This window comes from Echiichthys vipera (genome assembly GCF_963691815.1).
Source record: "Echiichthys vipera genome assembly, chromosome: 1".
Classification (NCBI taxonomy): domain Eukaryota; kingdom Metazoa; phylum Chordata; class Actinopteri; order Perciformes; family Trachinidae; genus Echiichthys; species Echiichthys vipera.
In genome coordinates, this window is record NC_139826.1 from 4,723,462 (window position 1) to 4,737,308 (window position 13,847).

General features: G+C 42.8%; 1 protein-coding gene across 1 annotated transcript in view; it reads right to left on the bottom strand.

Moving 5' to 3' along the window:
• Nucleotides 1-13,847, bottom strand: part of adamtsl3 (ADAMTS-like 3) — a 429,814-nt gene that overhangs the window by 60,539 nt on the left and 355,428 nt on the right. The window contains 5 exon segments of the mRNA XM_083913233.1: nucleotides 1,342-1,495; nucleotides 1,959-2,138; nucleotides 2,235-2,445; nucleotides 7,286-7,415; nucleotides 9,299-9,594. Coding sequence (XP_083769359.1) covers nucleotides 1,342-1,495; nucleotides 1,959-2,138; nucleotides 2,235-2,445; nucleotides 7,286-7,415; nucleotides 9,299-9,594 — 971 coding nt within the window.

A 13,847-nucleotide genomic window follows, 5' to 3' on the forward strand; every position in this document is an offset into this window, starting at 1 on the left:
GATGCAGATATTTCCTAAGTAGAGGCCGTGTGGACGGATATCTTTTTCAGAAAGATGGAGACATTTTTTTTTGTTTTCGATCGTGTGGATGTACCCTTAGATGTAGTTGTCTAAGGAGTGTGGGAGAGAAGGTGACTCCTTTCTCACCTCTGCACAGCTGAGGGAGTGAAACTTGGATTGTTGTTTTTGGAAAGTTACACAACTGATTGGGTTGTTGAAGCCTAATGGCATTTTAACTCTTCCACTGACTAAGCCTTGACCTTAACTCCAATTAATAAAAAGTAGTTTTAGAGAGAGCGAAGCAGGCAGCTGGAAACACTTTTTATGAAACATATTGAGACTTGGACTCTAAGGAGTCTCTGTGGCATTAACAAAGCATTCGGTCTTGTGTTAATCTGTGTCCCAGCAGAGGTGAGTGAGATGGAATTACAGAATCTGATTAAATGCTGAAATCTCCTGTACTGAGGCATAGCCTTTATGTGAACTCATTAACACTGAACAGCTGTTGAACTTGATGCATGATTTTCAAATGTCCTTCCTACATATTGGGTCTACACACACACGTCCTAGATTCCTGCATACTCTATGGACTGTACAGCACAGTTTGTTGGCATGAAGACGGAAGATAAGCCTGGATGGCTTTGAAGAGAGCATTGATAACAGCTTCAGTTCAAACAGGGCAGTCTGACTGCAAGGTAAAGAGGTGAAAATATTCTAAAAATAGTGAATACTTAAACTGATATTGATGTTTTTTTAGGTGGCTAAAATACATTTAGCTGCTGTCCCCGTGCCACAGCAGTACATGTGTTAGCTTCTGTGTCTCCTCCTGTCTGCTTCTCCAAACTGGCAGTGTGCTAACAGTCCTCTACTGTAGGTTACACACTGACTGTGAAGAAGAACAACATTTAACCACAAGGGATGCCTAGAGTGAATAAAACAGACCCAATTGTTACATTTTTCTCAAGTCAACCTAACTATGTGTGCAATGCAACCCACTAGTAAGGGAGGCAGTATGAACACTGTATTCAGAAATGTTCACAGTCTTCATTCACTGGAGGTGTGGCAGAGTTAGCAAGCTAGCTAACTAGCCAGCTGTCCACTGGTTGGCTGCTGGCTTGCTGATTACTCTGTGCTTTCATGCCACTGGGTCTAATTATTTGCTAACCTGCTGCCGCTCATGGTCCCTCCTCTCCACTCCCTGCCACTCTGGAGAATGTCTCTCTAGCTGCATCGCTCTGCTGTGTGTCATTTTGTACCAGTCAAACAGCTCAATGTCATTTCTATACAAATCTATTTCTATTGTATTACAATATGTGTGTGAGTGTAATTGTGTGTTCTTACTGGGACAGGCCATCATGCGGCAGGTTCGTACTAGTGGTGGGGAGGCCAACCCCGAGCACAGCTCCCTGGCCAGCGTCACCTGGTGGCCCATGGCTGTCAACTGGAGACACAGCAGCTCCCTACGCTGGATCCCCAAACCACAGGACACGGAGCACTATACAGTAAAACAGAATAGGATTGAATAGATTAGGATGGTTATGACAAACTGTATTATTAGTTATATATACAGTATTAATCCAGCAATCTTGTGCACACAGTGGTGGCAAAAACCTTCCCTTTAACAGGCAGGAACGGAAAACAGACCTAGCTCTATGAAGGACGGACTGTCTTGATTGTCAATTGGTTTTAAGAATAAATGTTGAATTAGATAAAGATGTGGATAGTACAATGACAGCTGGATGTGAATTGTGCCCTGCAGAATTGTCTAATATTGATGTAAAATACTGGTCTGAAATTCAACCTACACACATAGAGTATAGTGTATTTACACATAATATGTATTAATAGATACTGTTATCCATGTAGATGACATATAAAATAGAATAACATGAGAATGCATTACAATAAAAACAAAAAAAACTTAGGCTTTCACATGATCACATGTTTAAGGTCCTCACCTTTCCCCATCCTCCTCCTGCCAAGTAGGGCAGACAGTCAGTGTTGCTGCAGCCTCTGCTGGTGGCAGGTTTGCCCCCCCAGCAAGACTTGTCTCCCAGCCTCTGAAAGGCTCCTGTGGACAGGAGCTGCTTACAGTAGACCTTCCTCACCTGGACACCCCTACCACATGACTGGGAGCACTGGGGGGAAGCAAGCAGAAGTAATATAATAGAGGTAGTCAGATTATATAATCAGATGATATTACACACACAATGACATGCACAGACAGTCCACACCTGTTGCCAAGGCTCGGTCTCCCAGGCTGGAGGACAATCCACCTGGTTGCAGGGCTGCAGGATGGCAGGTTTGAATTCCCTGCACTTGTCCTCTGAAACAGTCAGAATATCCTGCTGGTCAATGGACAACAGACGCATGCAAAACACACTCCTGGTCTGTATGCCGACGCCGCAGGATGCAGAGCAGATGGTCCATGATGTCACCTCCCATCTGTAGAGAGAGATCATGGAGAAGTTTATACACAAATACAGTTAAATGTTAGAATGCATACTCTTTCTAGGAGATGGAGTGCATGTGTGGCATGTTACATCCCTTCCCTCTGTCTTGTCTCTTCCCATCCACACTGTATGGGAGAGATAGAAATAGAACTGAGGATGGAGGACAGGGCAATGGGTTTCTGAAAATAAATCATTCCTGCTCAGCCCAGCATCATTTCTAAGTGGCATTAACTGCTCATGATGCACAGCTCTCACTGCTTCTAGCGGTATACTCACAATTGTTTCACATGTTAAAACTTGGCTTTGCTTTAATAATGTTGATGAGGCACTAACTTATACCAATTTATATGTGAAGTTAATTGATTTTTATACTTATTTCTGACAATAGAATGATAATTGTGTCACTTACATTTCAATTAACGCTGCTATAGCAGGTAAATAAGAGGATTTCATGAATTGTGGGCACACGGTTGGCACAAGCCAACCAGCTCATGGTTGTGTCCACAGACTGTATATAAAGATATGTAACATGTCTCCTCTTCCTCCCAATGTACAAAGGTGAAGCCAAAATATCCTGGATACGGGCCACACCATGTTTTAATTTTGCAACCAGTCTGCGCAGTATTACTAGCGGTACAGTCACATCATGGAAGTGACGGTCATACACCCTCCCGACCAATCACGGTTTGATCAAAGTCGTAATCAATCAGTATTTGATAACCAATAAACTCTCTAAATACAGAAAGTATAAAAAACAAACAATAAACAGTAAACAATAAACTCTTAGTTAAATATATATAAAGTAGAGTAGTAAGCATACAGGTCAAATAAAATTCACGGAAAATGAAATCATATTAGTTAAATGTAGAGGAAATGTACAAGATAAAATATGTATGACTGTATATGACAGAAATGAGCAGTAAGAATAAATTATTGCACTTAAGTTGTGGATAAAGTTATTGCACAAAGAAAAGAAGATAAGCGTCCAGGTATGTAACAGTAGATTATTGATTGCACAGTGAGTGGCTCCCAGTCCTTCCCTTCTGTCCTCTTTATTTCCTCCTCCCCCCAAGTGAGTTGTTGTAGAGGATGATGGCCTGAGGAACAAAGGAGTTCTTGAGCCTGTTGTTCCTACACTTGGGCAGGAGCAGCCTTCCACTGAACAGGCTCCTCTGGTTGCTGATGACGGTGTGCAGGGGGTGGCTGGCATTGTCCATAATGTCCATTAGTTTGTCCAGAGTCCTCCTCTCTGCCACCGTCACCAGCGCGTCCAGTTTCATGCCGACCACAGAGCCGGCACGCCTGATCACTTTATCCAGTCTTGAGGTGTCCTTTTGGATATGCTGCCCCCCCAGCACACCACAGTGTAGAAGAGAACACTGGTGACTACAGACTGATAAAACATCCACAGCAGTCTGCTGCAGATGTTGAAGGACTGCAGTCTCCTCAAGAAGTACAACCTGCTTTGTGTCTTCCTGTACAGGTGGCTGGTATGTGTTGTCCAGTCCAGTGTGTGCCGCTTACCTTATCCAGATTGGAGTGGACTCGGTGCAGCATGTAGAGGATGGCTTCCTCCATACCAACATCTGGCTGGTACGCAAACTGCAGGCGGTCCTGGGCGTGTTGTACCTGGGGTCTGAGGAGGCTGAGGGAGAGCCGCTCCAACATCTTCATCAGGTGGAACGACCGGAACGATGCAGGATGTCTTCCAGGGAGTGGTGGTTAGGCACTCTCCCTAGCTGCAGGCTAAGGTTGAAGATCCGTTGTAGTGGTTCCCCCAGTTCTGCAGCGCAGGTCTTCAGTAGTCTCGGACATACTGTATCGGGGCTCACTGCTTTCCTAGGCCGGAGCTTCCTCAGCTGTCCTCTGACCTGGGGTCCGTTTCACAAAGCAGGTTCAAAAAACTCTGAGTCTAACCCTGAACTCTGAGTTGATCTACTCTGAGATAGGAAACTCTGAGTTTTCGGCTTCAGAACAGCAGATTTGCGTTAGGTTGATCAACTCAGAGTAGTTTGACCCGGAGTTAAGCGCATGCACCACAAGTAAAAAAAGACGGCATCAATGTAGCCCCGATTTGACGAGTCACCATAGCAACGGGGAAGCGGAGGGCTACGCTACCACTCGAAATGGAAATATTAATGCGCTCATACGGTGAGTTTGAGCAGGTTTACACCGCTGCTGCAGCAAAAGAGAAGGAGACGGTGCGGGAGAACATTGCTGCACGGGTCAGTGCATAAGTTTAAATGTAGTCCTGTTGCAATCACAGTAATATCACAGGGGAAACTGCTTGAGTGGTAGTCTATTAATTTATTTCATTTAGGTGCAACCCCGTGGGGCAGAAGCACACTTGGCAGCAGCTTAAGATGAAACATAAAAACATTGTTCAAACAGGTAAAACATCGGCACAATCTCATGGTGACGCCTCATTTTGACCATGTTTTACATGGTAAAGTAAATATTACCGTAAGTGGCTGTTTTATATGTTGTATAAAAAACTCCCATTTGCAAAAAAACGCAGCGCAACACACAATATCTTCTGGGATATGAAACGGTACCGCTCAAAAAGAGAATTGCCTGGAAATGCAAGAACTCCTATAATCAATAGTTTGATAATCATCTCCCGACGAATATTTAATTCTCAGCACAGTAATGCTGCACCTTCATCCACGGGATCGTTATCAAAAGGACACGCCATGGTAGTGGAAATAGTCGCCACCTAATATAACTACTAATGTCTGATGTTTGCAGTGATTTTCTGAAAAAACAGACGGAACTATACTATGCCAAAACTCGCCCGCTGACTGAATGAATGAGGAAATCAAACACTGTGTGTGGCTGAAAGAGGGCAGAGACAGAGAGAAACTCAAGGTTTTCTGAGAAAAACCTGGTCCCGACCAGGTTAGTTTCAGAGAGCATGTTACCATGGTAACTGACCGAGAGGTTAAGTTACCTCTCTTTGTGAAACAGGCTAGAGTTACCCCTCTGTCTCTGGTTTGAGTTACCTCCCTTTGTGAAACGGAAAACTCAGAGTTTCCCTCATTTCAGGTGGGGGCGGGGTAGGTTCAAGGGCTGGTTAAACGTCAGCCGTTTCATCCGGTTTTTAAAGCATCAAATAACTAATTAAAACCAAATGTGAAAGAACAACAAACACTTGAACAAACATCAGTGTGATAAAAACTACTTGGCAGAAACCATCTTTGGGAAACATTTATCTTTAGGTGTACTTTGACTTTTCAGTTTGGCCCATGTCCCATCCACTATGGCTATGGACTATGACCAATACTGGAGCCAGCCACCAGAGGGTGATCCAGAGTCTTTGACTTCACTTTTGGGGAGCTGTCAAGCTGTCCATCGTATATACAGTCTGTGGTTGTTAATTTACAAATCTGTGTGGGAAGGAACAATGTCATTGCTGGGGAAGGGTGGGGGAAGTGAATCCGCAGCACTTGCCCCTCCCTCATTACCGTCACTGAGGTGCCTTAGAGCAAGGCTCTTAACCACAACCACTCCAGCATCCAGGTGTGAATGTTCAACTGCATAAAGGTGATCAGGGTGTTCCTGAAAAAGACAGCCTCTCTCTCTCTCTCTCTCTCTCTCTCTCTCTCTCTCTCTCTCTCTCTCTCTCTCTCTCTCTCTCTCTCTCTCTCTCTCTCTCTCTCTCTCTCTCTCTCTCTCTCTCTCTCTCTCTCTCTCTCTCTCGCTCGCTCTCTCTCTCTCTCTCTCTCTCTCAAAGAGACACCTCCCTGTGTATTGTGAGAGAGAGTGTTTGTGTGTGTGTGTGTGCGTGCATGCGTGCATGTGCCTGGGAGGTACAGAGAGGTCTTATGCATGTGTGTGTAAGGCCCTGCACTCTGCAGCTGCTTCCCGAGCAGGAGAGAACAGAAAAGCACTGTGTGAATCAGTCATGCCTTCAGTCTGCCCAATTACTAGATGGGCCTGTATGAAATATTGTCCTATACTGTATGTCTTCATCAAAGAAAGGGGACACTATTCATGATGACACCCCTAATGCCAGTCTGATCAGAAATCCCTAATTCCTTATCAGAACTGGGCCTCTCTATGCCTTGGGCTTCTCTTTGGCTCTGATATGGTATGGTATGAGAACTCTGATTTAACCTGGGGTATGGTCTTTACATGGTGTTTGAGAAACCGGAGTATGCCCTTAACCTGAATATAATCGGGGTTTTAAACTGCATGTAACCGCACTGATGTGAGTGATGCAGGCAGCTCTGTTTCGTTTTACCCTAAACTGCATTAATGAACCTTGTTTCCAAGTAATTCTAACATGGTAAGGAAAATGATTTACAGTTCTAATATGTAGAATCGCTGAAATCAGCATTGATGTCCTGAGACATTCTTCCTCCCTTCTTTCCAATATCATGAAGTTGTGGAACAGAAACATGAGCTCCTGGCCCCTGCTCAGTGACTGTTGGCAAACTAAGCAGAATATTTCAGATACACTGGATGTGGTGCAGCACTCAATAGTATCACCAAAACCTCCACATTTCCAAGACAATTGGATTTATATAACACAATATCACAGATCATAAATGACCCTCAATGATCTCAAAATTGACCTAAACTCTAAACTGTGCTGAAATTTAAAGCATCAATAGTGACCTGGGTATTTTTGCTTTTTGTTCAGTGGCTTTTTCTGAACTAGCTCTGTGTGCAGCATGTTGGTAATAATCAGTGGCAGCTGGCCCATAGAGGGCGCTAGGGCGCCACCCCTCCTGCTCTACATTGAAATTTAGACCGCACTTTCTTACTGTAGTGCACTTGTCCAGGCTCTGTGGGCTTTCAGTGTGGCTTATGATCTTGTGGTCTCTCACCTTGGGAGGCATGGTTCAGGGTAACAGATGCGGATCATTATTGGTGGCCTGCTGGATATATCACACAGAGAGTCCTCCACCTCCTCACTCCGCTTCCTGTTGACACACCTCACGACTGCTGTCTGTTTCCCTGGGCAGGGGACAGAGACAATAACCAGTTGGACATGAAAGGACAGTAGGAATGGACAAAATAGCCCATGGGTCTCAAAATAGCCCATGGGTCTCATAGCCCATGGGTCTCATTTATAATACAGTGCATCCATAATAAAAGTCTCTTATCAACATGTTCGAACAATTTGTTATGGAATATGGAGTTCTATTTTATGCTATGAAACAGTGAAAGTGGATTACTACGGTTGCGATTTGTTACGTTTAGGAAACAAAAGGTTAAGTTTAGACACTACTAAAACTACTATTACGTCATTGGTTAAGTTAAGACAACAAAAAGTGACAGTTAGGGTTCAGCATCAAAATTACTTTTCATGATGAAAAATAAGATTGTGGTTTGGCTTAATACTTCCGGGAAACGAACACCGCCGCTGGGATACTCACACTTGGTCATTGGTACTGTGCCCAAGCCTGACTCACAGCTAATGTGTAGTTTGCTTGACCACTGTGAGTGCAACCTTCTCAGCCCTGTCCCGGTTGACAGAGGTGAACTTCTGTACGGCATGATTGAGTCCTGACGACTATTTATATGCGACTGTTCCCAGAAACGGACATTTAAAAATACTTCTAAAGGACGTCTGAGCTTCTCTCCTCTCTTTCTGTATCATTCATGTCTCATCAATGCATGTTACTAATTCAACTTCTTCCCCGGAGTTGTTTGTGCTTTGTCGTCTCACAGGTCTCTGCTGATCGTGGTGGTGGCTGGTGCGGTGGTTCTGCGTGACGCTTCCTGCTACTATTATCACTATTACTCATATAAACTATCATTAGTTTTGTCAATTATAAAATTTGTAGCCATAAAAACATCATCAATAATATATCACATTGTATCACAGCTGTTATTACTATGACTCATATTATTGATCATATTTACCTCCATAATTATTATCATTGTCATATTCTATCACCTCAGCTGTGCTTGTTTCCACTATTTATATCACTCTGGTATAATAACTGCCATAACATATAAGTCATAGTCACACTACGATACCTATTATTATAGTTACTTTTGTGGTTGCTTGCGTTTCCAGGACTGTCTGTCTTCGTGTCTGTCTGTCTTTGTCTCTCTCTCTTTCTTTCTCTCTCACCGGTCAAGAAACATAAACCATATGTCCCAAAAACAAAATAAAATACCTAATAAAATAATTTATGCAGGATAAAAATTCCTATATATATGTGATAAGTGACATAGTGTTAATGTGTGTGTGTGTGTGGGTAATTACCTTTTATTTGATTTAGGGTTGTTTATGGCAGAGGGAATGAAAGAGCTTTTATAAGTGGTTTTCTTGGCTTGGGGGACTTCATGGCGGCGGTCTGATGGTAATACTGGAAAGACTGGGATCTTTCGTAGTGTGATTGGCTTTCCTTTCCACTGCTCGGGTGTGGAGTACTGATAATGGAGTTTGAGTTTGGCCAGTTATTTTACTTACTTGGTTAATGATCCGAAAGCTTTGATTTATTCTTAACAGAGATGAAATAATGTGCCGATTTTAATTTAAGAAGTGAGCTATCTTCTTAAATAGAAAGAAGCTTATGGAATAGTTATGGACCACTCTGGCATCTTTCTAATTCATGTTTGACATTAAGTGAAATTAAATGTGTGAGAGGCATCATTATATAATCTGGCTTTAATTCACCACCTCACCATCTGCACTGCCAGTCTCCCCTATCTTCCAATGACTGTATGCATGGTCAGAGTTTAATTACAGATGCACACATTCTCCCATCAAGTTTGTTTTGCTTGGGAAGAGGCGTACACCTCTTTCAGGCATTTTGTGCTTACGCAACGATTATAAAGGAGACCCTGAGCATTTCAACTGCCAATATCCATTTTAGAAACCTCACCAGCAGCACATGTGACTGAGCAGGCAGTGAAGCCTCTGTATTCCCAGCTGTACAGTTCCTCTTTCTGTATGTAAGGCCCGTCGTGGTCCTGGAGGCTTGCAGGGATGCCTGGAACTTTGGTACATGGCCCCTGGTTGCAAGGCCTCTCCAGCTGGGGTCTCAGCTCACCACACTCCTCCTCTGGAAGGTCCACCTCAGTCTTGGTGAATGAGAGAAGCACCTGGCACTTTACCTCCCGAGTTTGTCTGCCAGGCCCACAGGTTGTGCTGCAGGGTGACCAGAGCCCAGGAACGAATCTGAGCACAGAGGTAAACAAAGCCAAAGCACTTAGAAAACCAACAGTTTTGTTCCACGTTTGTTTTGCATTTGGTTGTGAACAGCACTTTCACACGAATTAATATCACAGAATGTACAAAAATTAGGTAGTATAACAGACTATAGTGGATTTTAAAAGCTGTACAGTGTGCATGTTAAGATAACCCAGTATGTTGGAAATGTAAATCTGATAAAACATCAGGGTATGTCATTTGGAGTTGCCCGAAGATGCAAGAATCCTTATCTTCTGTACAAAGAGGTGGGTCATTTGTAGCGAGTGGGGCAGGTGACACAAATCTGCCCCAGTGCATTTTGATTGGCTATTTGCCAACTACTATTGTCATCATTTACTCTTAGTTGACAGAAGTTATTACTTCTTTAACGTGCCATCAGATATTAGGAAGTAAATGTTGATTATATATATATATTTAATTGGTTCCTTACAGCCTCACTTTCACTGTCTGCCAGCGGCTACAAACCCCCGGGAAAATGACGACTCACTTTATGGCACAAAGAAAGAGGAAAGCACTTGAGTTGTGCCTGAACTTATGAAGGTGAGCCCAGCACAAAAAAGCTGATCATGTAAAGGCCCTTTTAAGGTAAAGACTGTAGTAAAGTTTTGGGGGAGACCACATACTGAATATGACCAAACATTGAAAGTTAAGTATTAAGTTGTTTTATATGTCTTTATTGAGCCGTCATATTAAAGACGGCTGCAGAGTTTTGACCTCAACAAATGGAAAGGCTCTGTGTTACTGAGGATTCCAAGAGATAGGAACTCCTGTTACTGGAATCATTGGGGACAAAAAAAAAACCCTGGAACACTAACAGACACGATACTGTCTTGAGTAGGTTTTTTTTATTAATGGAAAACCAATAGGCTTCTGTTCACATATGGTAACATGTAAAAAGCATTTATGGATTAATGTGCATGTTTTCTGGCAGTTTATGCCTTAATTTGGTAGTAAAAGTAGAGATACAGAGGAGTTATAAGAGAGGTTTAAAAAAAAAAAGATCTAGTGTGTAGTATTTAGGGGGATCTACTTGCATGAATGGAATATAATGCTTTCTCAAGCACATAATAAAAATAAGATTTGTTGTGTTTTTAAAGAATGAGCCATATACATCTACATAGGGGGCAGGTCCCATAGGGTCATTTGAAATCTGCAACTACATCCTCCACACTGGGACTTTAAAGCAGTGTTTCTAAACAGGTCTAGATCTTAAGACCCACATTTTGCCTGAGACATGAAGTCGCGATCCAAATTCGTGAAAGTTTTCAAACATCCAAATTTATTTCACAAGAAAAGTGCAGCAATACACAATACACAAATTTAAATTTACCTGCATGAAATATTGAAATGCATAAAAATGCATGCAGACTATTCTTTAAATAAGATAAAAAGGCAGACTTTTCTTGAATTACACCCACGCACACACCCACCCATCTACACACACAAACACACACACACACACACACACACACACACACACACACACACACACACACACACACACACACACACACACACACACACACACACACACACACACACACACACACACACACACTATATTAAACTTTCAATAATCTAACTTTAATTGTAGCAGAGATTAACCTATCAAAGGATAAACATCTTACTGAACATCATTCTGTCAAGAAAAAGCACTTCACTTGAACCTCACCATGGGCTGACATAATAGAGTTGAGTTTGCACGGGTAGCAAGTAATGGATACTCAGCAGTCATGGTAGGGCTGCACCAGAACTGGGAGAGGCTTACTTCAGTGAGTTTCTTTTTCATCAGCCGATCACATGACAGCTCCACCGGATGACTCTCTTCATGACGCTTTTGATATCGACTCCGAAGGGATCACATACCCAGTCATCATTCCCCTGTTTCACTGTTATTAAACCGTTCCTGCAGTTTAGTTAGATGTGCAGTGACAGTTTTTTCAGAGCATTGCCTAGTAACAAGCATTAGGAAATGTCAAGTCTACTTCTGGAAACATGACTCGCCCACAAAGTGATCTTCTTATTTAATGGCTCTTTTTTTAACCCCATTTTGTGAAAAAATGTTGTGTCTCCTACCTTGCATAGACAGATTCAATGAGTTTAATTGTTCAAACACATCTGTGAGATATGCAACTTGTGCGTGCCACACGCTGTCATTAAACAGGTCAGCGAGAGGTGAGTTGAAAGTCAGCGGACTTCTACATGATACAGCACCTGTATATGCTCACTGCCGTGGTCTTTACAAAGCTTTTGAAAGCCCCTGCTGTTCTTGGTGCTCTGTTTGATGTGGTTCAGCACTTTAACGACATCTTTCAAAGTTTCATGGAGCACTGGCACCATATCCCTGGCTGCATGTGCCTCTCAATGCAAAAAGCAATGGTTCCAAGTGGTATTTGGTGCCTTTTCAAGTATTCTCTTCACTACTAATGCATGCAGCACCGTTGTGATTCCGATGCACATATCCAAGCGTAGGCCCACCAAACCCAGATACAAATCCACTGTACTGCAGTCCTCTGCAGTTGGAGTGATGGGAAGATCTCTACTGCAGAGAAAGTGTTCCTGTACACTCCCTTCCCACACATGTCTAACATAAACAAATAAAACTGCATGGTTTGCGATCTGATCTGTAATGCATAGTAAGCACTGGCCTCAATGCGAGCTGTCGTTAGTTGTTTGATGTCATCCGACATTTCTTCAAACTGCCTTCTTATGGTATCATTTGAGAGAGGTGTTGTCTTTAGTTTATCTGCTGCAGATTGATCCAGAACCTTTCTTACGTAGTCAATGGCTGCAGGTAAAATAAGGTCTCCTGCAGTGCTGTGAGTCTTTTTGCACTTTTCAATTCGGTGAGCTACATGATAAGATGCACGTAAGGCCTGCTCATAGAGCTCATAGTACCATATTACCCGACTAGATTGCTGCGCTCTGAGAATGCAGGGCTACTTGTCGTTCCTAGAGTCTCCAAATGTAGAATGGGAGGCAGAGCCTTCAGCTACCAAGCTCTTCTCCTATGGAACCGACTCCCAAGTGTTATTCGGGAGGCAGACACTGTCCCCTTATTTAAGTATGAGTATGCTCAAAAACTTTCCTCTTTGATAAAGCTTACAGCTAGGGCTTACGAGCCCTTAGCTATGTTGTTATTTTTAAGATGATTTTTTAAAGACAGATGCCCGTCCTCCATAGAGCTGGGTCTGTCCAACGTTCCTGCCTGTTAAAAGGAAGGTTTTTGTTGCCACCGTACTCTATGGAGCAGTGACGTGCAGTCAGGGGAGGCAGGTGAGGCTGTGTCTCCCCTGTCATCATGAGAGAATAAAGAAACGAAATAATAAAATAACAAGTATTAATATTTGTCCTCTGGACTATGATTTAGGTGTGGTTCTTAATGTATTTTGACCGTTTTTATAGTAAAAATGGCAGAAAATTCTGTATTTCCTATTTAAATAAGCGGAGTTGCTTCGGATGCGAGAGGTGAGGCACGGACAGCCGTGCCTCCCTCCAGATTGCGCAATCACTCACAAACTGTATTGAGCGCGTGCCCTCTGCGCGTGCTTGTTCCCATTTCTGTGTATGTTTCCAATATGATGGTTGAGGACACTTTTATGTAATAAAAGCATACGTCTTCTTTTCCATGGTGTTCAGTAATGTATTTTACGTATGTGTGTAATATTTACATCTTATTGATAAGACATAAATCCACAGGGAAAATGCTTGGCTTGAGGCAGGCAGTACCTCTGCCTCAAGTTAGGCGGCGATAGTGAGCAGCCTAATAGCCAGCAGGTCACGGTGAACTCTAACCTGTGTGCAAAAAGTAAACACAGAAGTGTGCTGTGCGATGCTGTAGAGCTTAGCGACAAGCTGTCATTTCTCGCCCTGAAAATGGAGGATTTGATTTCTAAACTAAGAAATTTTTCAAAGCTGGACTTCCAGTCAAAGCGAGAAGTCATGTACAAGTAAAGTTAAGATATACTGCAATATACAGTGGCTCTGGTGTTTTAAAATGGTTTTCAGCATCCTATTTGCTCCTATTCTCTCATCCTATCCTATTGGCATCCAACTGTATGTTTGTAAATCTGACTTGTGAGTCAGTGCCTCCCCAACCCCAACCCTCACTGCACGTCACTGCTATGGAGGAATTCCTGGGTCTATGTAAATCATAAATATGTCATAGAGTGTGGTCTATACCTACTTTGTAAAGTGTCCTGAGATAACTTTTGTTATGA